Here is a 26,952-nt window from a genome sequence, read left to right as displayed (position 1 = left end):
CACTTTTAAGCATTGAGTAACATTTTTATTAGTGTTTTTATTATTATTTATCTGGCTGGGAGTCTATGGCAGCCCTTAGAACTGTGTGAAGGAAAGTTTAAAATCTGATAGACCTGGTCAGGGCTCTGAAATGTCCCCTGACCAAGTTTAGAGTGTGTCACTCTATAGCGCCACCAACAGCTCAAAGTTTGACTTTTCTACTCATGACCTATGGATCCCTTTCATACTTTTCCTGCTGATGACGTGTTTTCCCCTTGTTGAGCTTCGTAAATCTAGCAAACTTTTTTATATTTTCAGTTGTTTAATAATTTAATGTAAATGTGTGAAATTATTATTTGTGTATTATTACCAGGAGATAATATTTCCTGCAGTCTACCACTCAATGCTATAGAAGTTTATCACGCAATATTTTAAGGCAGAGGCTATTTGCACTAAGTGTAAATAGCAACCAAAAGCATCTTCTTTGCACTAAGTGCAAATAGATTTAGATACTGTTTGCACCCTTAATTCAATACTAACCTACAGTATAGGGGCATCACTACAGCATGTTTATTGTGTTTATTTAGAGTCCCATAGATACACTTCACCAACCCCTAAACCTAACTCTAACCTTCCCTTACAAAAATTAACCATGGTTTTACTACAGTAACCATAGTATCACCATGGTATTTTGTAGTAAAATCATAGTTACCACAAAATTAAACATTGTTACTTCTGTATATTAACACCAAATTACTGTAGTAACACCATGGTTAATTGCATTAAAACTATGGCTTCCACCAAAAAACATGGTTACTACAATATTACTATAGTAAAACCATGGGTAATTTTACCCAGATCAAAATTTTCTCTAAACTCACAGACTTTCACAGTGACCAAATAACTGCAAGAAAACCAGCCTTTATATTATTTTTATTTATTATTATAAGTAGTATTGTGTGTAGTGGAGTATAGTGGAGTCAGGAAACAGGATGGGAAAAACTGGGGCAAAAGGAGAAATCGAATCCGGTACGTCAGTGCAAGAAAAACACATCCACAGCGTCTTTCACACCACGCCATTGAAGCGACACTTAGGGGTACAGTTTGTTTCCACCAGAATGTTTGAGTGCAAATAGCAGCACTGTATGACTGGTGCTATTTTTACTCCTTGTACAAATAGTCACTCTGATCATTTTAATTCCACGTTTCAAACCCGGAAATGTACAACAGACCCACTCATTTCAAGCCTAAATTGGCATTTGTTTCAACCCATGTTGAATTTTGAAAAATTATCTCCTCAAACATATTTTAGAGTCAGATTATCTTCAGACCATGATGGGCAAAAGTAATTAAAATCTTTTTGATATACCAAACTGTTCTTTTGTAGAGAAACAACGAATTTGATGACAAAATGTCAGAAAGGCTCCCAGGCTCTGTCTCGGCAATTCTTTGATATATTTAGTCATTTTGTTGACAGTATCACTTGTTGATCAATCATAAGCAATTGTATAATGTTTTAAGTAGTTCTTATGGATTTTGAACTTTGTTCAAAATCATCATGGTAATGCTATATTCAATCAACTTTTTTGCCATTTGGTTGGCCCAGTAATTGGTGCATAGGTGTAATCGGGTTTAACGGGTCATTGCTGTGTAGGACCAGTACTAGGATGCAGGTTCACACTGTCCCTCTTGGTCGTTTCGCTGTCCGACTGGGGTGGGGGTCACTAGAAAAATCTAGGCAATGGCCCCCCAGCCCCCCATTAGACCTGGCAATGTTGCTGTGACAGCTGTCGGGCTCCAGTGGTCCATTTAATGCTGTCAGTCCAACAGCAGGGAAAAAAGTGCATGTGATACATATATAAATGCAGCCAAAAGTGACACAGGTCAAGAAATATGCTGCCCGTGGCTTTTGTGAATGTTTACTGTGTTTGGCGGGGTGGTGGGGCATCATTCTTCATCACTGAGGGGCTTTTGTCAGGGCCATTACAGATGACAGAACAACAATATTTTTGCACCTGTACAACATTTTCTGTCTGTTATGTAAAATCTTTCAAGAGTGTGTGTGTATGTGTGTGTGTGTTTGACTGGGTGACATCAACTTGTGGTGGTTGTTTGTGTTGGGTAATGTGTGATGGATGTGTTAATGTGAGTCACTGAGTTCTAGACCTGTGATGTCATGAAGAGTGCTGTCAGTTAATCACCTGTAATGAATGTAGTACCTCCAGGAAACACAGGCATTAAATTACTGCATTAACTATTGACAGGATTTTAGAAATTACAGAGAACAGTAGCCTAAAACTACGCCTACATGGCTGTTTGGCTATTAGTCAGTATTAACCAGTAGCCTGTGCAGCATAGGTGATATCAGACATTTCAGAGGCGGAGCAAGTTATTGCGTTTTGATAAAAGGAATGACATATATTTATGAATCATGCAAAATAAGACCAGGAACATGTATTAAGAAAATAAATACATTTAAAAGTCAATTTTGATTTCATGTTGACTTTAATGTATTGTCCTGTAAGAGTTTGCTGTGTCCATTGGGGAAATCTTTGAGCAATGTTTGACTCACACATCCATTAGTGTCTTGTGTAAGAGTGCATGTAAATGCATGTATGCATGTTTATGTGTGTGTGCTGGACACAGCACTTTGGGTCGACCCACAACAGACTGTTTTCCAAGCCGTAGATGGTCAAAAATGTGAGGGGATGTTGTCAGTATTTTCTTGCAAGCTGTTCTGCTGTGTCAAAATGAAAGAGCTCAGGACCTCAGGGACCTAAACAGCCACATTGTCATACACAACAAGACCAGCACATTGAAATATCATGGATGTTTTCTTTAACACAAAACAGCAAAAGGCAATTTCATCTCATTTTGGTTTGTTTGCAGATATTTGTCTCTGACACTGATAATCCACAGCAAAAAGAGCGCCAAAGAATTCACAAGGACACAAAATGGCTTGTTTTATTTTTGTGTGCATTGACACTACAGTTATGCAGTATCCAACATTCATGTGAAAGGGTATAAAGGGATATTAAAATCAACCAACTGATTAAAGCCAGTCGTGTACAATTTCGACATTGCTTATTTTGACCCTTGCAAAGATTTAACAAGCACAATTTCCTGTGATCAAAAGAAAGTTCTAACAAGAAAAAACGTATTCATATCTATCTATATCAATCATTCTGAAAAAGGTTACAAAGGCATTTCCAAGATCCTGGAACGGTACGGACCAACAGCGAGAGGCGTCTAAATGAGGAACACTTGGAACAGTGGTGAACCTCCCCAGCAGTGTCTAACCCGCCAAGGTTTCTCCTAGAGCGCACCATAAAATAATCCAGGCCATTGCGAAGAATCCTGAAAACACATCGAGAGAACTGCAGGGTGCTCTCACCTTGGCTCAGGTCAAGCATTTGGGGTTGTACATTCAGAAAGAGACTGAGCAGAACTGTGCTTCATAGAAGAATTGCAAGACGGAAACCATCCCCAACTGAGAAAAGCATAAACGCTTGTTTCTCTAATGCCAAAAAGCACCCGCTGATTCCAAGTGTTTTAAGAGAATGTTCTACAGACAGATGAACCAAAAGTGGATCATTCTGGATGAGGTGGGTTTTATTATACCTGGCTTAAACCAAGCACACAATTCTACAGTTGAAATGTTGAAGGTGAACATGCAGTCATGCATATATCCATGAGGCATGAGCTGCAGACGTGGCAAGTTGGACAATGCATAATACCAAAGCAAGTCCACATGAAAATGCAAAGTTCAGTCATGACAACTCTAGGAAATATTTAGCATGTTCATGTGGGTATAACATACTGATAGGACATTGGTCTTGGCAGACTAGATCTGCTATGTTGCTGCTGGAGCAGAGCAAGTGCTGAGAACTCCTACTGTTAGAAAACACACAGACATACAGTTTTAAGCATGTGGACATGTTGCTGCTGCACAATTAGACAAAATGCAAGACATGCTGCATCGAACATGTATGACATGCTGCGGCACAAACAGACATTACAAACAATCCAAATGTAGCAGATCTTGACATGTGGAGGTGGGTTTCAGAGAAAAAAACTTTTGCAGCGCACTGCAGTGAAACCGGCCTATCTGCAAAAATGAGCAATTTAAATGTGTTCAAAGAGAGATTACTCACGTTGATTGGCTTCCCGATTACATGTCAAAGGACCAATCAGCTTACACCATGTGACATGTCACATGTGATCGAGCCAACAGGCTAACAGATAACAATTTCAAAGAACCTATCAGCTTGTGCCATGTACTGTATAGTTGCATAGCTGAACTTTGCTCATTTTAGATTTGACACAAACTCAGTAGATATGTTGGATTTAAAGCAGTGTTAAAATAGGTTTATAATGTGGTCCTAGAAAGTTACAGCTAATTGTTTGTGTAACTGGTCCTGCTCAACCCGCTCTGAGTGGGATTTGAACCAGGGTCTCTGGCATGGGAGGCGGGCACGCTAACAAAGAGTCAAAAGCCTACAGCCTCTAGTGTTAGTTGCTAGTGTACCTCTTGAGGCCAGGGGAGTGAGGTTTACACACTGCAAAGCTATCACGTACAAGCTGGCTCCCGTTACATTTGCAACAGACAACCATTCATAAACTAATGCTTGCCTCATTAAAGGTGAAGAGTGTAACACTAGTTGCACCGAACAGAATTGCAAAAATAAACATTGTTTTCAAACAGCCTTCTGAATACACCCCCATCTGCTACTGATCAAACAGACAGTCCTGCCCTCAACTCACGCCATTGGTTAAGTCAATGTTGTTGTGTCGGGCTCGACGGGTTGCTCATACATTTTGTAGTGCCAGAGAGACGCTGTGTTTACAGTTTTCCAGAAGCTTAACCAACAAATGGCTTACTTATGGTTGTCTCTGCATTTAAAGCTGGGATAAGAAAATAATTTTGACATGAAAATGTTACACACTTCAGCTTTAAATATTCGTGCGCTTTGTAGTTGTAGAAACTTTCATGAATTGTGTTTAGTTTCCGAGGGAATCAATTAAAAATGTTGTACAGATGGACAAGCAGTTATCAAAAGCCCATATTTCTGAGGGGGCCTGGGTAGCTCAGCGAGTATTGACACCACCCCTGGATTTGTGAGTTCTAATCCAGGGTATGCTTAGTGACTCCAGCCAGGTCTCCTAAGCAACCAAATTGGCCCGGTTGCTAGGGAGGATAGAGTCACATGGGGTAACCTCCTTGTGGTCGTGATTAGTGGTTCTCGCTCTCAATGGGGCACGTGGTAATTTGTGCGCGAATCGCAGAGGGTAGCATGGGGCTCCACATGCGGAGTCTCTGCGGTGTCATGCACAATGGGCCACGTGATAAAAATGCATGGATTGACGGTCTCAGAAGCCGAGGCAACTGAGACTTGTCCTCCGCCACCCGGACTGAGGTGAGTAACCGCGCCACCACAAGAACCTAGTAAGTAGTAGGAATTGGGCATTCCAAATAGGGAGAAAAGGGGATAAATATAAAAATAAAAAAAGCTCATATTTGTCCAATCATTGTTATTGACATCATAAATATGCAAATAACAATGTTAATCCAGGGTTTACAAATACAGTGTGAAAACTGACAACCCAGGGTTACGCAAGAAATGACACGGGTTTAACAGTTTCAAGTGCAAGTCTTTGGTGGCAGAACTGGCCTGAATATTCAGTGATATCAAAGGAACCTGAAGGTGATTAATAATGATTCATCTGTGGCATGTCAGATGCCCCCACGCTCTCCTCCACGAGTGTCTAATAGTCGAACCACTCAAGTCCTGCGGTCCAGGGGAAATGAAAGGAGACACACTGACACCAGAGCCAATGAAAATAAACAGTGTGAGAAAGTTTGAGTAAGAACCTTTGGCACACGCTCACCCCCCTCATCCGTCTGCGATCCACACGAGGCCGGGAACAGGAACAGCAATGGGACGCCATCCTTGGGTCACATGCAGCAAGAGAGAGAGAAAGAAAAGCGAATTCCTCTGGAAAGTAGGTCAGTATATTGAAGCATCTGTTTTAGCCATAGTGCACAGGCAGCCTTTGAAAAAGTAAACACACAGAAGAATGAGCAGAAATACTGTAAGCATTTATCAACCTCGAACCTGACGTGCTACAGGACCCTGAGGCGAATCACTGGCCACCTGTACACCTGCTAAAAGAATGATGTTAAGACACCTGTCACACTACAGCACACCTCTACAGCCCCTGCCAAATGGTGGCTTGCTGGTTTAGCTGGTCTCTCAGCCTGGTCAAGTTGGTGTTAAACTAGTTTAGCTAGTCAGCCAGCTGGTATTTCAGCCTGGAAAAACTAGTTCGGCTCATCTATTTTGATGGTTTGAAAGAGGTTTTAAGCACTTGATGGCTAGTTATGTTGGGAGACCTACTGGCCAACCAGTTAAACACCAATGTGACCATATTAAACCAGCTAAGCTTGTCAAGCTGGTTTTTAACTGGTTTAGCTAGTCGTCCAGCTGGTTTCCCAACCTTGCAAAACTGGTTCGGCTCATCTGTTTTGATGGTTTTAAAGTGGTTTTGAGACTTTGTCAGCTGATCAGTTAGGGAGACTTTCTGGTCAACCAGCTAAACCCCAACTTGACCATCTTAAACCAGCTTAAGACCCTGTGGCGGAATGACCCGCCCATCCCTCCCGTCATCATCGCCCCACCTCTGAGGGCCGTCCTTCAGCAAGGCTCATGACGGGAAAGGCCAGGAGAGAGAAGAGGCGCATAATTAATAAGCCTCGTTTGGGCAGCGGGTTGGAACGAGGCACAACTGATGTGTGTTTGGCCTTGTCACTGCTGCAAAATAAACAAATAAATCCGGCTTCTATTCTTCTTGTGTGCACACATTGACGTCCTCACAGATCCAGGAGCAGAGCTGGGAGGGTTCTGGCCGAATTAGGTGCGTGCCGGACCTGCACCCCCGGGACTGAAGCACGCGTCGTGGCCGACGAGTACGGATGCCTGGACGCTTTCCCCTCACATCATGTTCTTCTTTGGTGTTTATTGGCGGTTGGCAAACCAGCCTATAGGTGCATTACTGCCACCGACTGGACTGGAGTGTGGTACAGGATTATGCAGGAGAAGAAAAAAAAAACTATATTCTTTTAACTAATTCAGTTTCTTTTATAAACTTAATAATGTCATCATATATCTTGCCAGCTGTTTTCCCTAAGAGACCTGATAATGAAAAATCATGTTTTGCCTTATTGTCTGAATGAAATAGTACATGATCGACTGTTTCTGGTTGGCTACAGTATGTGCATTTCCCAGTTGGGTGCTTGCCTATTTTATACAATGTATTATTAAGTCCAGTATGACCTATTATCAGACGAGTTCCCCTCACATCTGCCACAGGCCTGGGAAGACAGGCCGCCAAGTATGTCGCCGCCCCAAGCGCCACGGACCAATGAAAGAAGCGCCGCCCCCTTTCAACGTGAGGATGCCGGATTCCCCTTTATTTTGGACACTTTCCCCCTCGACACTGTTTCCCCCATTTATGAACATTTTATGTTTATTATTATTTTCAATAAATGCCTCTCCAAGGCGTGACGCCACACCCACTGTGTCTGTCTCTTGCTCACCCCGCAACAGACCCACAAACCCCTTCAGGCTGGTCCAAGCTGTCTTTCAAGCAGAGTGAGTCCAGATAGAGTTGGGTTGGTCTCATAGTCATGTTTTGCATGGTCTGTTTCTCCATCCTCTGACCTGCATCAGTCTTAGTGTGACACTGGGGGGATGCAGACCATGTGGAACAGTTCACCCAAAAATGAGAACTCAGGTTATTTGATCCCCCTCATGCCATCCCAGATGTATGACTTTCTTTCTTCTGCTGAACACAAATAAAGCTTTTTTTTCCTTTTTTAATATCTCAGCTTTGTTGGTCAATGCAAGTGAATAGTGGCCAGAAATGTTAAGCTCCAAAAAGCACATAAAGGCAGCATAAAAGTAATCCATAATACCCCAGTGGTTAAATCCATGTCTTCAGAAGTGATATGATAGGTGTGGGTGAAAAACATCAATAGTTAAGTCCCTTTTTTTACCATACATTTTACTCCCTGCCCAGTAGGTGGCAATATGCATGAAGAATGTAAATCGCCAAAAACAAAAGAAGAATGTGGAACTGAACATGAAAGTGGAGATTTATAGGAAAAAAAGGACTTACACCCTCCAAAATATTGATCTGTTTCTCACCCACACCTATCATATCGCATCTGAAGACATGGGTTAGACCACTGGAGTATGGATTACTTTTATGTGCCTTTATGTGCTTTCTGGAGATTCAGAGTTTTGGCCACCATTCACTTGAATTGTATGGTCCAACAGAGTTGAGATACTCTTCTAAAAATCTTTATGTTCAGCAGAATACAAAGTCATACACATTTGGGATGGCATAAGAGTGAGTTAATGATGAGAGCATTTTCATTTTTGGGTGAACAATTCCTTGCTTTAAAATTGGCTGTGGGACAGTCCATCCCTCTGTCCTCAACTCTATACTCTGGAAGGGCAGTAGGTTATTTAATATGCATCCAGTCGACACTGCAAGCAAACACCATGTTACCGACAAGTAATACCATGGTACTGAACTACTATCATTGTAATATACTGCAGTATTTACATGGTATTACCATGGTACATGCCCAAAAACATCGTATTATCATGGCACATGTTCAAAAAAATAAAATAAAAAATTGTAATTCTCCATTTTGAAAGTAAAATCCATGCTCCTTTCCCCTCAAAAGCAGCGCTTGAATATGCGGGTTAAATGGTTTATTGTGGAGCATGTTTGGAGGGGAAAAATCATAAATAGTTTCTCAATGCCCCCTCTCTCATTGTGCATTGTTCGTGTTCTCTCATTACATGAGTCAAGGTGCTGCCAGCATGCGCGCTCCCGTGCCAAATGTGACTGGGAACGCGGACAAGAGATGATGCTGTCTGGCGCGCATCAAAAGTGAGGCGCGTGCTCCAGGTTCAGACAGACTGTTATGAAGTTCAAACAGTTGAAAAACGCTTCCTGACTGAGGTAATTGATTCCAAAAACCTTCCCAGTGCTAGTACTGTGATGAATCATTGTGAAAGTAGGCCAAGCCAAAGTGTAATTTTCCAGCTGTTGCAGTATAGTTTCTTTACTTTCAATGAAGCCAAATAAGCTAAATATCAATTCCCTGTTAACAGTTACTCTTACATCTCTCTAACTGGGACAGGCTATAATAGGGTACAATGGGGCTAAAGGCACCCAGGAAAAAAGGCACATTTTATTTTTTTCTCCCGAACCACTAAATAGCAACAAAAACACCCACAGCACTTTCCTAAACACTTGTTTGACACTATACACTGAATTTTCCCCCCGATCCATGAGATCCATGTGATCATTGCGTGTAATGTCTAAAGGTTGATTGTGAGGCAATTTGATCCATTATTTAATATTTTTTTACAATGTTGCAAATTTATGTAGCTAATGAAAATCCCTAAAATTATCACATTTTTAATGAAACAAAATACTTATGTAATTTTCAGTTTTATTTAAAGTGATTAAATCAAAAAATTTTCAATAACTGTCTAATTATTGAAAGGATAGGATTTGGGGTAAAAGCCCTGCTGCCCATAAAACACATAGTTTTTCTAAAGTGTTGGGAGCATATTTGCTATGAAAAGTGTTCGAAGTGGATCTCCATTCAATCATGATGGAGATTAAAGGACTAGTTCACCCAAAAATGAAAATTCTTTCATTATTTACTCACCTTCATGCCATCTCAGATGTGTCTGATTTTCTTCCTTCTGCTGAACACAAATAAAGATTTTAGAAGAATATCTCAGCACTGTTGGGCCTCACAATGCAAGTGAATTGTGACCGATATTTTGAAGCTCTAAAATCACATAAAGGCAGCATAAAAGTAATCTATAAGACTCCAGTGGTTTAATCCATGTCTTCAGAAGTGATATGATAAGTGTGGGTGAGAAATTGTGGTAAGTTTGTGTCCATTTTTAATATAAATTTCCACTTTCACTTTCTTCTTCTTTTGTTTACTAATGAGCAGGGAGGAGAATTTGTAGGGAAAAAGGACATAAATATTTATCTGTTTTTCACCCACACCCAGGGGCGCATTAACACACGGGCTTATACGGGCTGAAGCCCAGAGGCCTACAACACGTTTAAACGCTTTCAGAGGGAGACGCGCATGTTGACATTGTGACAGTGCGCAATCGTTAAAGGCATCCGTGTAGTACTTGTTCAATGCAAAGCAGATCCGAGCCTCAGTGGACCAGTGAGCCCATAGGCCCAGAGGTACCTTAAAGCACCCCTGCTCACATCATATTGCTTCTGAGGATATAGCTTTAACCACTGGAGTCTTACAGTTCACTTTTATGCTGCCTTTATGTCCTTTTTGGAGCTTCAAATTTTTGGTACCCATTCACTTGCATTGTATGGACCTACAGAGCTGAGATATTCTTCTAAAAATCTTCATTTGTGTTCTGCAGAAGAAAGAAAGTCAGACACAGCTGGGATGCCATGAGGGTGAGAAATGGTGAGACAATTTTCATTTTTAGATGAACCAAACCTTTATTTGTTTATAGAATGCTTGAGATGTAATGAAATGCCAAATTTTATTGAAATTAACAGTGAAAATAACACCCTTAGAATAAGCATTATCTTCATTTGTTACACAAAAAGCATCTTGCTGTCTCAAAATGTTTTGCTCTATAACTATTGCCGCTGTATCTACACGATATCACTATAAAGTTTTAACATTGAAACGCAGCAGCTACTGTATATTATTGTACGAACGATTACCATATTTTTGTTCATATTTTGTCTTTTGTACCAAGGTACTTCAAATTACTACCATGTCCAAAATACTGTTGTGTTTTTTTGTTTGTGCAGTTAAACTCCAAAGAAAGGCAAATATTGCATGCCACCGTTAAAAATGAATTAGCCCCCCCACCCCACTGAATCAAAACCCTTATAGGCAACAATATACTTTATTACAATAACATTTCTGTACTAGCTTTAAACTTTATATAGCAGCACTTTCGTTATTATGCCTGACTTATAAATCTCTTTGGATTCGGGTGTTTTGAAATGAAAGGCTCTATGTGATTAGCGAACCGGCCGCAGTTGATTCCCGCAGTGTCTCGCGAGATCAGAGGAGAGCGAGCGTTAGCAGTTGTGGCTGGACGAGATTTGAGAAGTAGCAGCAGAATGAGCGCAGATCTTCGCTGATGCAGTAACGCAGTCGCATACTGCAGCCTGCAGTGCTCTGTGTTGCAGCTCTGCACTTTCTTTACTCTATTTTCATCTTGACAACTTTTATCCGGCACTGCAAAGACTTTATTTTTGCACAATTATTGGAGAAACATCATCATCTTCTTCAACATCTTCATCTTCTGGAGGTTTAGAAACTTTGCCTCAGTTTTATTTTATTCTCTGCGTTTAAAGTTTCTCTGGTTTGTGAGTCTTCTTCATATTCCACATAAACACACTTAACTAACATGCATAAACACATATAGAAGTCATCTTTGTTATGTATGTTTAATACGTTTCTTTTAAGTTTTGTTATTAATGTGAGTTGTTGGTTGTGCAGCGGGAGCGCGCGCAGAATGAGGCGGCTGCTCGTGCTCGCGGCGGGATTTTCAGCGCTCGTGTCGCTGTTTGTGTCTGCGCAGACGCTGGACGCAGGCACAGACAGAGCTGCGCAGACGCTCGACGTGAGCGCAGACAAACCCGCTGAGCAGCAGAGATCAGACAGATCGAAGCGTCGGGGCGGCGGGCAGGACGTGCTGAAGGGGTAATTAATCACATCAGTCACTCCACCACAGCCAATTAACCACTATTTACTCTAAACACAGCTGTAAAGCTGTTTTTGCGAACACTTTAAATGACACTGATCATGTTGCAATTTGACATTAATTTATACGCTAGTCTGTGTAATTTCGCACTAATTTCAGCAATGTTAGTAAAGTAATAATTTTTGTGAGGTTGATTGAATTATGTTTTAAGTTTACTCTCCAGACTGCAGACCAGTTCCCTGTTCATACAATTTCTATGTATTCAGAGTTCCCCTAGTCATGGAAAACCTGGGAATATCAGACATTTGTTTGGATTTGTCATTTCCAGGCCTGGAGAAATCATGAAAATTAATAAAATCTTAAAAAGTCATGGAAAGTCAAATACCTTTCTATTTTCTGTAGTGCATAAAATTGTTTCATGTTATACTCAGCTCTAAAATATTTATTTAGCTAGAAATTGCTCTTTGTGAACCTTTTAAAAATCTTTGTCCAATAATCATGAACAGGTGTGAAAGTCGTGGAAATTCATTGATCAAAAGGTGTGGAAACCCTGTTTACTGCACACAAGCTTACAGTAACTTAATAACATGATTTTTCTCTTTTTGAATATTGCAGTGACCTGCAGGAAGTGCTGTTGCCATATTTTTGTTGGATGTTTGTTTGTTTGAAACCTCTTAAATCTGTGTTTGAAAAGATGACACACACATATATGTGGGGCTTTACACACTGCTGATCCCAATAAAACATTTAATAATTGTATGACCTAGATTTAAATATCAAGCATTCTGATTTACTGGAAGGACAACTCCATCCTGTCACTGAACTGAACCCAAGATTTTTTCAAGATGTTTTCGAAGAGATTTCGAAGTGTTTATATTGTCATTTTAAATACTTTTTGCGGGGTAACGTGTGAAACTATTACTCTGGGCCCAAAAGTAATTTAACCGAACTCTTTTCCCGTTGGTAATTTTCTAAAGGTTCTCATTTTGTGAACTGAAGTGTAACATCCTCTTTCCTGCAGGCCGAATGTGTGTGGATCACGTCACCAAGCGTACTGCTGTCCCGGGTGGAAGACCTTGACCGGGGGGAACCAGTGCATCGTTCGTAAGTCCTCATTCACTTCCTGTTTGATGTGTGGTGGTCCAGCAGAAGTAAACTGCTTTACACACGCTATCAGCAGAAATGTGCAGAGCTTCAGAGAGGAATGAAAACACACATGGCCCTGAGCGACTGTTACTCAATGGTTTACAGTAGATGGAGGATGATGGGGCGTTCTGCGAGCTTGGGTTTCAGTCATACACTATCTGCAGTGTCGGCACCAGGATGAATTGCATAGGGGGGCATTTGAAATTTCAAAGGAAGCAAACAATCACTTTACCCTGACTGTACTGTGACGCGACTAAAATACGTGCTTGTGTTATCGTCACCGTCTGAAAGACAAAACAACCTACATTACCCTAAAAACACAAAATATCCTAACCATTATTTATACCTTTTTACCCTGATAGAAAATTAAACCAAATTAAGTAAAATTATTGTTTAATTCCATGAAGGAATTTTCCGGTGGAAGCTGATGTGTAAATATTGATCAAGCCAATAAAATATTGCAGGTTTTATTATATCTTTTTTGCTGATAATTTTGCTCCTATACACAGATGAGCTCTTTCTGATATCTTAAAATAGTTTTGATAGTTAACTGTGTGTTTTAATCTTTCCAATCACCAACCAACCCAACACTTGTCAATATAGCAGAATTGATCAACTCAATCCCGCAGTGCCATCTACAGACTGACCAATTAATAAATGAATGAAGGGCCCCATTCCAGCTAACATTAACTCACCATGTTAAGAGCAACTCCATTCTTCACTTCTTCTTTGAACAGAATAAATGTCCCTCAGTCTTTCACTTTTGAGATCCTTCAATAGTTTGGATTTCACTGATATTTTGCTAAATGTCACTTTCTTCACACCTGTCGCCTTAACCACATCCATGCTTGATGATGCTCTAACATGATATTGAAAGCTGATTGGCTCGAAAGGTTACCTCAGATAATTATTGATGATTAATGCAGGAGGCAAAAAATCAATTTTGATCCAAAATCCAAATCCATTGATTGGTCAGTTTACTCAGTAGAGCCTTTTCTCAAGTCTCAAGTTCAAATTCCAAAGGAGCATTCTCCAATAAACCAAGTAAAATAGCAAATTTACAGTCATGGATATATATTAGGCACTGGGTGCATTTTATTTTGTGATTTGATTAACTCGACCTGTATTGTACAGCGCTATTTTCACCCCTGTCACCATGTTTGGCTTTCAGCAGGAAAATACTTTTTCCGTGGGCAGACTGCTTATCCTATTTCTGTGAGGTAAACAGATAGCAGCCGAAGTGAGTTTGGGCGGTGAAATAAAGCAAATGGAGCCGCACAAAAAAGTTATTCACAAGTCCACAATTCATTTTAAATGAGGGCCGAGCACAACAGAGAACTAAACTGTCCCAAATATGCTGCATGTGTCTCATGTCAGCAGAGGGAGTGCCCTGCCGACTCAGAGAACACTGCCCTGTGAGACTGCCTGTATCGCATATGCCAGCTTGAAGAAAATAGTTTCAGTTAGTTAATTCAAGTAAAGTTTTTAAATTCATTCATCGTAAACAGTAATAGATTTACATGTTGAGTCTGTTAAGCAGAATAAAACACATGTGAAAGATGTAACAGTTTAGTCAAATATAATAGTTTGGCTGGGGGGGCACAGTGGTCTGGCACAGCGCCGACCTTGTCTTTCTGTGCAGCTGTATTTTTTTCATCCTCTAAATGAATAGAATGGCAGTGCTTAGGAAAGCTCTTGTGCATGTTGGGTTTTGTGATTTTGGCTGTCTGCCGTCTCCAGCAGGGAGGGTGGGTGGGATGATATTGTTTACATGTGAAGGTCAGTCACAATAACGGATCTCAGTGGTGCCAGTTGAGTCACAATGGCCCAAAGTATGACCTCTCAATGACCATGTTTACATGCTCAGGAACATTTTGATACTAATCCGAGTTTGGTCATATTCTGATTATATGCACGTCATGTAAGCGTGTTGACCTGATCAAATAACTTTGTGAACTTTGTGAACCAGAACTTTGTGAATGACTGCTGTTTCACTTCTGTGGAAATCTGTGGAGCTTTCTGTGTGGTTCTGCATGCATAGTTCGTGTAGGGAGGAACCAACTTATTCAGAATGACCACTGTAACTGAATATTTATCCACATATTTTGAAACTACACGACTTCAGGGTGCAGCAATCAATTAATGCGACCAATTATTGTATTTCATTGCTTGTTCCCATTATCAGCGATTTGCCGCAGCTCCTGTGGGGATGGGTTCTGCTCCAGACCCAATATGTGCACCTGCCCTACCGGTCAGATCGCGCCCACCTGCGGATCCAAATCAGGTACCAGAGTTCTGTCTGTCTGTCTCTCTGTCTGTGTGCCTGTCTCCACTGGTTTGTCCTGTCGCTTGATTAATCCAGTGTCGTCGTGTATATTTAGGGTCTGTTCCATTCAGAAGTGATCCTCCCTATAACCTATTCCCTTCCAAGACTTTACCGACAAATGTGAGAGCTTTAGAGGGCTGATATGTGTGATTTGTAACTCATTTTTCAAGTTTCTCAAATTTTAAGAATACCAATTTTTTATTTGTTTTATTTTTGTTTTTGTTAGGAACAACCCTACAACTGGGCTACTATGATTGTTCTCCATTTAAAGTGCCCTGCGAAGGCATCGTTTATGCCGTTTGGAACACAGTGGTAATCAGAGGAAAAGTGAGGAGGGGCACATTATCAATCTCATCCCCTCCAAAACTGAGCTAATTTTTACAAAACCTGTCATTTTCAATTAGAAAAACAATTCATACATAGGGCCCTATTTTAAGAGCATCATAAGTCATAAGTGCAAAGTCAGTGGGCATGGTCATGAAGTTTTTGTATTTTCATCCAAGCATGTGCTAAGTCTAGGCGAAAGTGGGTTTGGCTAAATTGCGCGCACAGTATGCTAATGGGCTGGGACAAGTGCAATTTAATTCGGAGGTTCTTCTCCGTTACTGCACAGTCTGCATCCTATTATTGTCCATTCATGTCAAGCACCAGCAAAATAAAATGAGACAGCACATTCATAAGAAGTTGGTAGTTTAAATGGACTGTATGCAATGATTTAGAAGAATAGAAATATGGACACATTCATATATGTTTTTAAAATGTTATTCTCTATCTATTACCTATTCTCGACAACTGTGATCATCAGGGACTTTCAAGAGTTTGGACATGGACTTTATTACCACCTGCTGGTGGAATCTCCAAATTACAAATGCAGGAACTGAGTTTGGACTTTGCACTGAAAACAGACATGCTTTTGAAATGTCTTAGTGCCATTACTTATTTCTCAAGAAAATAGGAAACTGCCCTTTCGCCACTTCATTAACATACAATATACACCCACAGTTTGCGTGGATACACCCACAGTTAGCGCAAACATTCCCACCCACCCCCACTCACTAAAATATTTCCCATTAAGTAATATCATTTTTTATTCAAAAAATGCTAAAAGATTTATTTTAGGGTTAGGGTTAGGATTTGGGTATAGGTTAGGCTGTAGTCATCACAGTTAGCTAAGTAAACATATGTGTTGTTGTATAAGTGGTGTATATAATGTACAGTACTGTATGTGTAATGTTTTATTTCAGTCCAGAACTGTAACATTCGCTGTATGAATGGTGGCACGTGTGCAGAGGATCAGTGTTTGTGTCAGAAGGGATACTCTGGAGCTCACTGCGGCCAACGTAAGACATCCCATAATACTACAACACATAAATATCATCCATTCTGATGGGAATACTGTATATCAGTGTCATATCATTAAACATGTCATCTTCTCTGTCTCTCTCTCTCTCTCTCTCTCTCTAGCGGTGTGTGAATCCGGCTGTCTGAACGGCGGTCGGTGTGTCGCTCCAAACCGTTGTCTGTGTAATTACGGCTTCACTGGTGCTCAGTGCGAAAGAGGTGAGACAACACATATACACAACTTTCTACATTTTAAAAGGCCGTTACTCTCTGAGTTTTGCTGAGCTGTTTCCTCTCAGTAAAAAGTCGTTGAGGAGTGTGTGTATGTCTCTTGAAAACCTGCTCTCTGGACTCATTGTATTGTGGATTTTATTAGCTGCAGATGTGCTGGAATTGTGTTTTTGTGAAGGGACAGAGCATTCTGTGTGTTTGATACCGGCCTTTTCTCATTTGAATACAAATTTATGTACAAACAACAAGTGGAAACATTTATGACACATGCTCACCCTGAGAGCAAACATGCAGTTCCCTGCTGCAGCCTGACAGAAACAGAACCAAAAATAAATAAATGCTTTTAAGAAGGAAAATAGATGTAAAAGCTGATGATGCTTAAGCACAATTTAAATTTGTAAGTATGTAATTTCTTTTTTTTTTGTCATTAACAATTTTGATTGATTCCACACTCAAATCAACACAAACAGCACATGAAAACACGGAATCAACTTTCAACAAATATTCCCCCCTCCCTCCCTCCCTCCCTCCCCTCTCCTCCCTCCCTCCCCTCTCCTCCACCCAACACACATCCCAGTAGTCAGACACCGAATAATAACAGACACACATACAAGCAGACAGTCCAGAGAAAATACTCAAACATAAAAAAAAATAAAATAAAAAATTGCCCAACAAAAAAGAAAAAGAAAAAGGGTTCCACACATCAATTAATTACATACACACCATTTATACTGTCCCTCTCCACTGTTCCTCCCTGGCAATCCTCCAAGAAGGCCAAATAAGTGCCCCACTTCTTCTCAAAGGCACCCAAGCTGCCCAGCCGTCTATGCAACATCTTTTCAAAGGCCGCCACTCGGCCCAATTCGGTGCACCACTCAAGAAATGAGGGCGCACCAGCCGACTTCCATCCCCCAAGGATCACTTTCGTGCCGATCATCACACTGGTAAGGACCCAGTTTTTAATGTATGTATTCCCTAAGTTAACCCCTGCCCCATCACCCAAAATACAAAGTCTGGGGCAGAATGAAATCTGAGTGCTCAGGATCTCACAGACATAACTCTGAACCCTCGACCAAAACTCTTGAATCTTAATACAGTACCAAAAAACCCATCCTCTGATTGGCATCGCCAACAGGTGGGTGTATCTTTAAGACCAAGCCTATGTAATCTAGAGGGAGTCCAATACAAATTATGCAGAATCTTAAATTGAACGAGGTGCATCCTTGCATCCCTAGACATAGACTTGACATTTTTAAAAATCCTACCCCATTCTTCATCCTCCAGTACTAAATTCAAGTCTTCCTCCCATAACTTCTAGAGAGATGTCAAAACCCCATCCCCTAGACTCTGAATTAGCCAGGAATAGTACGCTGAAGCCTCGTGACCCTTTCCAAAAGCCGCTAGTACCATCTCAAGAGTGTCTGCAGCTCTAGGGGGCTGCGTACTACACCCAAAGATGGCACAAAGTAGATGGCGCAGCTGTAAGTACCTGAAGAATTGAGATCTGGGAATCCAAAACCGCTGTGTAATATTTTCAAAGGATCTCAATGCTCCATTTTCATACTGGTCACCCAGCGTAGCAACACCCTTCTGAATCCATTCTGTCCAGCAGAAAGGGGACTTGTTAATACACAATTTAGGGTTTAACCTAATACTTGCGGCAATGTTCAGGTAAATGTCCGAATTGAACACGTGGGAAACCTTTGTCCACACTAACTGCATGTGTGAGATAATGGGATGTGTCTTTACTTCTCTGGGCAGCTTGGTAGAAAGACATAGCATTGGCAAGATAGGGGCAAGGACCTCCTGTTTGATAAAAAGCCAGGGAGGAGCTCTTTCAGGCGGAAGTGACCAATGTGCCAAATGTCTGAAACCAAAAGCATAATAGTAAAACAATATTTTGGGGAGACCTAACCCACCTTTGTCAATTGGCCTGTGTAACTTGTCAGAATGCATTCGAGGACGTTTACCATTCCAGGTAAAAGATTTAGCAATACTATCAAATTGTTTAAAATAAAAGATGGGAACTTCAATGGGGAGAGACTGTAATAGGTTGTTAAATTTTGGAATACAATTCATTTTTATAACATTAACCTTCCCAATCATAGATAATTGTAATGAAGTCCACCTTTCTACATCACTCAAACTTTTTTATTAAAGGGTCAAAATTAACTCTGACTAAGTCACATAAATTTGCTGGGATTAAAATACCCAAATACTTAATGCCCTGTTTGGGCCACTGAAAGACGCCTGGCTGAAAAGCCGTTACCGAGCAGAAAGATGTCAGAGCCAAAGCTTCGGATTTAGACCAATTAACTCTGTATCCCGAAAATTTAGAGAAGGAATCGATCATTCTATGGAGGCAAGACATAGATCTAGTGGGGTCGGAGATGAATAATAAAATATAATCTGCATAAAGCAGAAGCTTATGCGCCACACCTCCCGCCATCACCCCTGGAAAATCATCCTCCTTTCTTATCGCGGCTGCTAATGGTTCCAGAGCAAGACAGAACAATAATGGGGAAAGAGTGCAGCCCCCTAATCTGAAATTAATCCATTCGTTTGTACTGCCGCTACAGGCTGTCTATAAAGTAACTTAATCCAACCAATAAATTTACTCCTGAACCCATACATTTCCAAAATCAAGATATTTCCATTCTACCATATCAAATGCCTTATCGGCGTCAAGTGAGATGGCAGCGACCGCAGACTGATCATTCGCTACTGACCGCATGATATTAATGAAACGCCTAATGTTATCAGAAGAACTACGGCCCCGAATAAACCCCACCTGATCTATATGTATAAGAGATGTCATAACTTAATCGGTTAGCCACATTTTTTAACAACATTTTTACATCTAGCTGGATCAGGGAAATTGGATGGTAACTTTTACACTCACTTGGATTTTTGTCCTTTTTAAGAATCAGACTGATCCGGGCTTGTGTCATGGTTGGCAGAAGCTTTCCATTCTTTAATGATTCTGTATAAACTTCTAACAAAAGTGGAGCCAATTCTGTTGCATAAGATCTACAAAATTCAGAGGCAAAGCTGTCTGGCCCCGGAGCCTTGCCAGTAGCAAGGACTTAATAACCTCGTCAAGATCCTCCAAGGTTATCTCAGAATCAAGAGAGTTTTTTTGCTCAGTCCTCAGTTTAGGAAGATCTAATCGTTCCACAAAATGTCTAATATCTTCATCAGTAGACAAAGACGTGGAGATATAAAGATCAATATAGAATTCTTTAAAAGCATTATTAATATCAATGGCCGAGGTAAACATGTCACCACCAGCAGATTTCACTGAGGGAATGGTAGAAAAAGATTCTCTCTGTTTTATATATCTAGCCAAAAGCTTCCCTGCTTTGTCCCCTGACTCAAAGTATGACTGTCTTGCCCTGAATAACCAAAACTCCACTTTCCACGACAAAATAATATTATATCTATATTTCAATCGGGTCAATTCTCTGAGGCCATCAGATGACATTTGGCGCTTCAGCTCTGCCTCAGCATTTTTAATATTCCCTTCTAATTCCATGAGTTCTCGTGCTTTGGATCTTTTGGTGAATGAGGCGTAATGTATGATCCGACCCCTAAGAACCGCCTTAAGTGCCTCCCAAGCCACGCCCACAGAGCATACTGAGGACCAGTTGGTCTCCATATAAACATTGATTTCAGTCTTTAACATTTGTTGGAAATCAGGATTTTGCAAAAGGGATACATTAAAGTGCCAACTATATGATTTCATTTTCTCTGTGTGTGGCAACATCTCAAAACTCACCAGGGTGTGATCTGAGACTAAGATATTTCCAATTGAGCAATCAACAACAGATGAAATGAGAGACTTAGATATATAAAAAAAATCCATTCTAGAATAAATCTTATGAACTGATGAAAAAAATTTATAGTCCCTACCAGATGGGTTCAAAAGTCGCCAAATATCTACAAGACCAAGATTTTTACACATCCTGTGAAGCGTCAGTGTTGCTCTAGGGGGCTTACACACTTTTGCTTCACTATGATCAAGGACTGAATCCATCAAAAGATTGAAGTCTCGTCCCAATATTATATCATGAGGGGTGCCAGCGGCTTGCAACATCCCCTTAAGATCTATAAAAAGCCCTGATCATCAGTGTTAGGTGTGTAAATATTAGCCAAAATCAGCCTTTGCCCCTGAATGTCTGCTAAAACAATAATGACTCTTCCTACTTTATCTTTAATCTGTTTGAGAAATTTGTATTGTAGATGCTTGCTTATCAGTGTAATGACCTTCCTGCTCTTACTTGTACCAGCACTAAAGAAAACATGTCCACCCCATATCTTCCCAAATGTTTCAGCTTCCTGCAGGGAAAGATGTGTTTCTTGAAGAAACACTATATCATATTTCTTATGCTTAAGAAAATATTTTTTTATGGGGTGCCCCAACCCATTCACATTCTATGTGGAGAGTGATAATCCACTCATATTAACATTTGACATATTGATATAATGAAAAAAATACACTGTATGTCAAAAGCAAGATTATACAGACCACATTCCCCATTAATGCAACAATCAAACAAAACAAACAGAAAAAAGAAAAAACGTGCGCATTAACCCCGCACACGACAGCGCCAACCGGCGTCAATCCCTCTAAACTCAAAGAGTCCATGTACGCATGCGAGAACCCCTGTGACAACTTTGCCATCGGATTGCTGGAGTCCGGTGCTTGTGTACAAATTTTGTGAGGCAAAATTACATAACAGAGAATACTTTGTAAACATACCCCAGCCAACAGGCAAAATAAACACAAAAAACATGTAGATTCATTCACAGAACTGTCTCGAAGGTGTGTTCCTCCACAAAATAAACTCCAGCTGATATAAAGCCATTCAGTTTCCTCGGGGCAGACAAACAAGTGTTTCAAGTGTTCAGTGAGCCGGCTGTTATGAGTGCAGCAGATGACGTAATCATTCCAATGTCCTGTAAAAATACTCCACATAACAAACTCCAGCTAACAGGAGGCGTAAGCACAAAGAGCAAACAGATTCATCCACAACTGACCCGAAGGAGTGTTATTCAACAAAACAAGCTTCAGCCGATAGGCGGAACCAGCAAAAAAAAAGAAAAAGAAAACAGGCATCCCGGTTCCTCGGTTGATCAAGAGTCAAATTCACTCGGAGGTCGCTCAAAAACAAAATACACCTTGACTTACTCAGTCCGTCAACTTTATAAAAGATGTCCTTTATGTGAGCATGTAGATATTTTGATGTCATCCATAGTGTCCATTCTCAATCTGGCCTGGAACTTCAGTGTAAAAGCGATCTTCTGTCAATGCAAAAGTTTCTTGGAGTCATGCCACAAAACAAACTCCAGCCGGAGCCAACGCAAAAAGAAACACAAATGGTGCCCAGCTTTCTTAGACAGTCGAGACACTGAACAGCGAGTCAGTCCACTCACATAAGAAACGCCCAATGGTTTACTCACCCATAGTTTGTATGAAGGCCAGTGCCTTTTTGGGGCATAAAAATACTTTGCTGCCATCCTTGGTGTCTGTTCTCTGTTTTGCCAGAAACATCATTGCAAAAGCAATCTTCCATTGATGTAAGAGTTTCTTACATTCCTTGAACTGATCACGTTTCTCTCTTGTCGAATTCGCAAAATCCGGGAACAAGAAAATATTGTGATTCTTCCAAGAGAGCTTTCCTTTGATCCTCGCCTGTCGCAACACGAGATCTATGTTGGATGATTTCAGAAATTTGGCCAGAATTGATCAGGGCCTGTCTCCCTCAGCAGATCCGCGAGCCGGGACACTGTAAGCTCACTCAATTTCCAGTTTATGGCCTGTTATGTCGAGCAGACTCGGGAAGAGCTTGTCAAGGAATTTCACCATATCTCTGCTCTCTTCATGCTCAGGAATTCCAACAATCCGTATGTTATTCCTTCGGCTCATATTTTCAAAATATTCAAGTTTTTCCAAAATAGATTCCAAGTCTGTTTTGGACGCGGACGGATAAGCGGATAATTCCCTTTCCGATGATTCCAAATAATCGATCCGTTTCTCAACTCCTGTCACTCTTGTGACCAACTCCGAGAATTTTGTTTCCATCGCCATAATCAATCGACGTATTACAGCGAGATCTTCCAAGTCAGCAACAACCTTCGTCAGTATCACCGAGATGTTGGACAGTTGACGTTGGATTTCATCTCCCGACGTGCCGTCCAAATCGAGTCCCTGGCTCGCAGTCCCGTCAGAGGCCTCAGCTTGAAAAGGTAAGTGTCTTTTAATGTCTCCAGAGTCTGAGGATTTTGACTTCTTTGCCATGTTTATCTCAAAGAGCAAATATGTAACTGAGTGTATCGAATCTCACCGGATTATGACATGAAAATAATTAAAAAACTAGCAAAGTGCGCAGAGCTAGTCGCTCACACGTCTGCTTCTCGCATGGCATCACGTCACTCTCCAAGTATGTAATTTCTGCGGCACTAGCGCCACGACACGGAACTGCAAAAGTAAACTTTGTTTTCAAAACAGAACTGAATATGGCCCCCATCTGCTGTTGGTCAAACAAAGAGATAATCCCGCCCCCAACTCACGCCATTGGTTGAGTAACGTTGTTGAGCGGGTCTAAGCGGGTGGCTCAAAACAAACAAGAGCAATTTTCAAAGCGCCACAGAAGACAGTGCTTACAGTTTTTGAGAAAATTAACTTATGAATGGCTTACTAATAGTTGTCTCTGCATATTAAGCTGGGATAGGAGAAAGTATTTTAACACAGATAAAGTTACATACTTCAGCTTTAAAGTAAACTTGTGAAGACATTCAGTGACCCCAAAAAGTGTTTAGACAATTACAAATATGTGAATGTGATAACATTAGAAATCAAAGCAGGTGGTATCTGATAACAAATGCTGCAAGAGCTTTTCTCAGAAGCCTTTTCTTGAATGACATTTAAAATAAGGAATAGTTCACCCAATAACGATAATTCCCTCATCATTTACTCACTCTTATGCTGTCTCAAACTTATGTAACTTTCCTTCCACTGCGGAAACAAAGATATTTTGATTAAGGATGCACTGGCTCGATACCTGGATCAATATCGGCTCCGATACTGATGGTTTTAACTGGATCAAGTATCGGTTCGATGAGCCCAATCCATATCTGAAAAATAACATAAAAGCACCATTAAAATAGTTCATGTGACTCATGCATTTTATTCGAAGTCTCTTGAATTGAATTGCTAAGGACTGTGTTTAAAAATAAATATAAAGTCTGCATGCGCAGCACGCTTCACCAAATAAGCGCTGATGTGCTCGTGTTGTGTTGCTATATTTAGCTTTCAGAGCAGCATGCAAATATAAGCACTAGTCACGAACTCCATCTCAGATGTAGATGCTCGATAGTTCAGTTTGCTTGTAACACCGAGATACGGAGAGTTCAGGTATCGGAATCAGATTGGGTGAGAAAAAAAATGGGATCGGTGCATCCCATATTTTGCTGGAGATATGATGTGAATGTATCCATATAATGCAAGTCAATCGGGTTGAAACTTTCAAGCACCAAAAAGGACATAAAGGCAGAGTGTACAGTGCATGCACATGCATCAAACGCGAGGAAGTGTAATCGAGCTTAAAATCATGATCACACCAAGGAGACTGCAAATGTTAAGATTTGAAATGAAAAGGAGTTAAATTTTGGTCTGTTCTCACCTAAAACTGACACATCATTTCTAAAGACATGGATTAAACCACTGGAGTCTTATGGATTACCTTATGCTGCCATGATGTCCTTTTTGGACCTTGAATGTTTGGATCCCATTGTCTTGCATTGTATGGATATATTCACATCATATCTCCATCAGAATATCTTCGTTTGTGTTCTGCAGAAGAAAGAAAGTCATACGAGTTTGAGACGGCATAAGGATGAGTAAATGATGAGAGAATTAACATTTTTGGGTGAACTAATCCTTTAAGCAATGGTGTCATGGTGATTTTAGTAATGTCTATGGATTAACTATGGACATGTTTCACTACATTTTGATAACCACAAAGTGTCACAATACTTCTTCTTTTTCAACACGGTATCTATTGTTATATTATTTTATATCCAACAAACTTATTTTGTCAAATGTTTTGTTTGAAAAGTGTGGTTGTGTTTTTGTGTATGAGTTCGTTGAGGGTTAATGAATTAAAGCGTGTGTGTCTGGGCTCTGAATGAGCTCTGTCTGTGCTCAAGTCACATTTCTATAAATTATTATTAAATTGGATTTGTGCGGGAATCAGGCACGCAGAGAGAGAAGTGAACACACTGACATTCCGAGAGATTCCCAGAGATTTATCCAGCTGATGAACTGCAGGAGATCATGAATTCCATAATGAATCAACCATGAGTAGTACTGCCTGCCTGAGAGTGTGTGTATGTGTCTGTGTTTGTGTGTACATGCTTTATCGCTCCCAGATGTTGAGCAGTGCAGGGAGTGTCCCCTTCGGACATACACACACATGACATCACATTACACACAAGTGCAGGGTGTTGTCCTGTTCACATGATGCCACTTTGAGTTGATCACTGGAAAAACATTACCTCTGTGAGACATAGAGACAACTGTTGACATACAGTAAGAGTATAAAACTATCAAATGAATGTGGATAGTATAGCTCAGAACATTTGATCTGAAGTTAAAGCTGAAGTTGGCAAACATAAATTACTTAAAGAACTAAACTCAGCAAAAAAAGAAATGTCCTCTCACTTTCAACTGCTTTTATTTTCAGCAAATTTAACATGTGTAAATATTTGTATGAACATAAAAAGATTCAACAACTAAGACATAAACTGAACAAGTTTCAAAGACATGTGACTAACAGAAATGGAATAATGTGTCCCTGAACAAAGGGGGTGGGGGGGTCAAAATCAAAAGTAACAGTCAGTATCTGGTGTGGCCACCAGCTGCATTAATTACTGCAGTGCATCTCCTCCTCATGGACTGCACCAGATTTGCCAGTTCTTGCTGTGAGGTGTTACCCCACTCTTCCACCAAGGCACTTGCAAGTTCCCGGACATTTCAGGGGGGAATGGCCCTAGCCCTCACCCTCCAATCCAACAGGTCCCAGACGTGCTCAATTGGATTGAGATGCGGGCTCTTTGCTGGCCATGGCAGAACACTGACATTCCTGTCTTGCAGGAAATCACACACAGAACGAGCAGTATGGCTGGTGGCATTGTCATGCTGGAGGGTCATGTCAGGATGAGCCTGTAGGAAGGGTACCACATGAGGGAGGAGGATGTCTTCCCTGTAACACAGTGTTGAGACTGCCTGCAGTGACAGCAAGCTCAGTCCGATGATGCTATGACACACTGCCCCAGACCATGACGGACCCTCCACCTCCAAATTGATCCCGCTCCAGAGTACAGGCCTCAGTGTAATGCTCATTCCTTCGACGATAAACGCGAGTCCGACCATCACCCCTGGAGAGACAAAACCACGACTCGTCAGTGAAGAGCACTTTTTGCCAGTCCTGTCTGGTCCAGCGAAGGTGGGTTTGTGCCCATAGGTGATGTTGTTGCTGGTGATGTCTGGTAAGGACCTGCCTTAAAACAGGCCTACAAGCCCTCAGTCCAGCCTCTCTCAGCCTATTGCGGACAGTCTGAGCACTGATGGAGGGATTGTGCGTTCCTGGTGTAACTCGGGCAGTTGTTGTTGCCATCCTGTACCTGTCCCGCAGGTGTGATATTCAGATATACCGATCCTGTGCAGGTGTTGTTGCACGTGGTCTGCCACTGCGAGGATGATCAGCTGTCCTTCCTGTCTCCCTGTAGCACTGTCTTAGGCGTCTCACTGTACCGACATTGCAATTTATTGCCCTGGCCACATCTGCAGTCCTCATGCCTCCATGCAGCATGCCTAAGGCACATTCACGCAGACGAGCAGGGACCCTGGGCATTTTTCTTTTGGTGTTTTTCAGAGTCAGTAGAAAGGTCTCTTTAGTGTCCTAAGTTTTTATAACTGTGACCTTAATTGCCTACCATCTGTAAGCTGTTAGTGTCTTAATGACCGTTCCACAGGTGCATGTTCATTAATTGTTTATGGTTCATTGAACAAGCATGGAAAATATTGTTTAAACCCTACAATGAAGATCTGTAAAGTTATTTGGA

The 26,952-nt window shown here is 41.0% G+C and overlaps 1 protein-coding gene across 4 annotated transcripts in view; it reads left to right on the top strand.

Moving 5' to 3' along the window:
• The first annotated feature begins 11,206 nt into the window (after positions 1-11,206).
• Positions 11,207-26,952, top strand: part of LOC127417196 (fibrillin-1-like) — a 105,630-nt gene continuing 89,884 nt past the window's right edge. For 2 of the 4 annotated variants that reach the window (XR_007893235.1, XM_051657030.1), the window contains exons 1-6: positions 11,207-11,442; positions 11,576-11,779; positions 12,802-12,884; positions 15,112-15,210; positions 16,497-16,592; positions 16,717-16,812. Coding sequence is in view for 3 of the 4 variants with exons in the window: in XM_051657030.1 (XP_051512990.1) it covers positions 11,592-11,779; positions 12,802-12,884; positions 15,112-15,210; positions 16,497-16,592; positions 16,717-16,812 (562 nt within the window). In the remaining variant the exon portion in view is untranslated. The remainder of the gene's footprint in view (positions 11,443-11,575; positions 11,780-12,801; positions 12,885-15,111; positions 15,211-16,496; positions 16,593-16,716; positions 16,813-26,952) is intronic. The other 2 variants (XM_051657031.1, XM_051657032.1) reach the window with 2 other exon arrangements.

The sequence above is a fragment of the Myxocyprinus asiaticus genome, chromosome 26, assembly GCF_019703515.2.
Source record: "Myxocyprinus asiaticus isolate MX2 ecotype Aquarium Trade chromosome 26, UBuf_Myxa_2, whole genome shotgun sequence".
Lineage (NCBI taxonomy): Eukaryota > Metazoa > Chordata > Actinopteri > Cypriniformes > Catostomidae > Myxocyprinus > Myxocyprinus asiaticus.
Note: the sequence above shows the minus strand (reverse complement) of the source record. Positions and strands in the feature narration are given on the sequence as shown.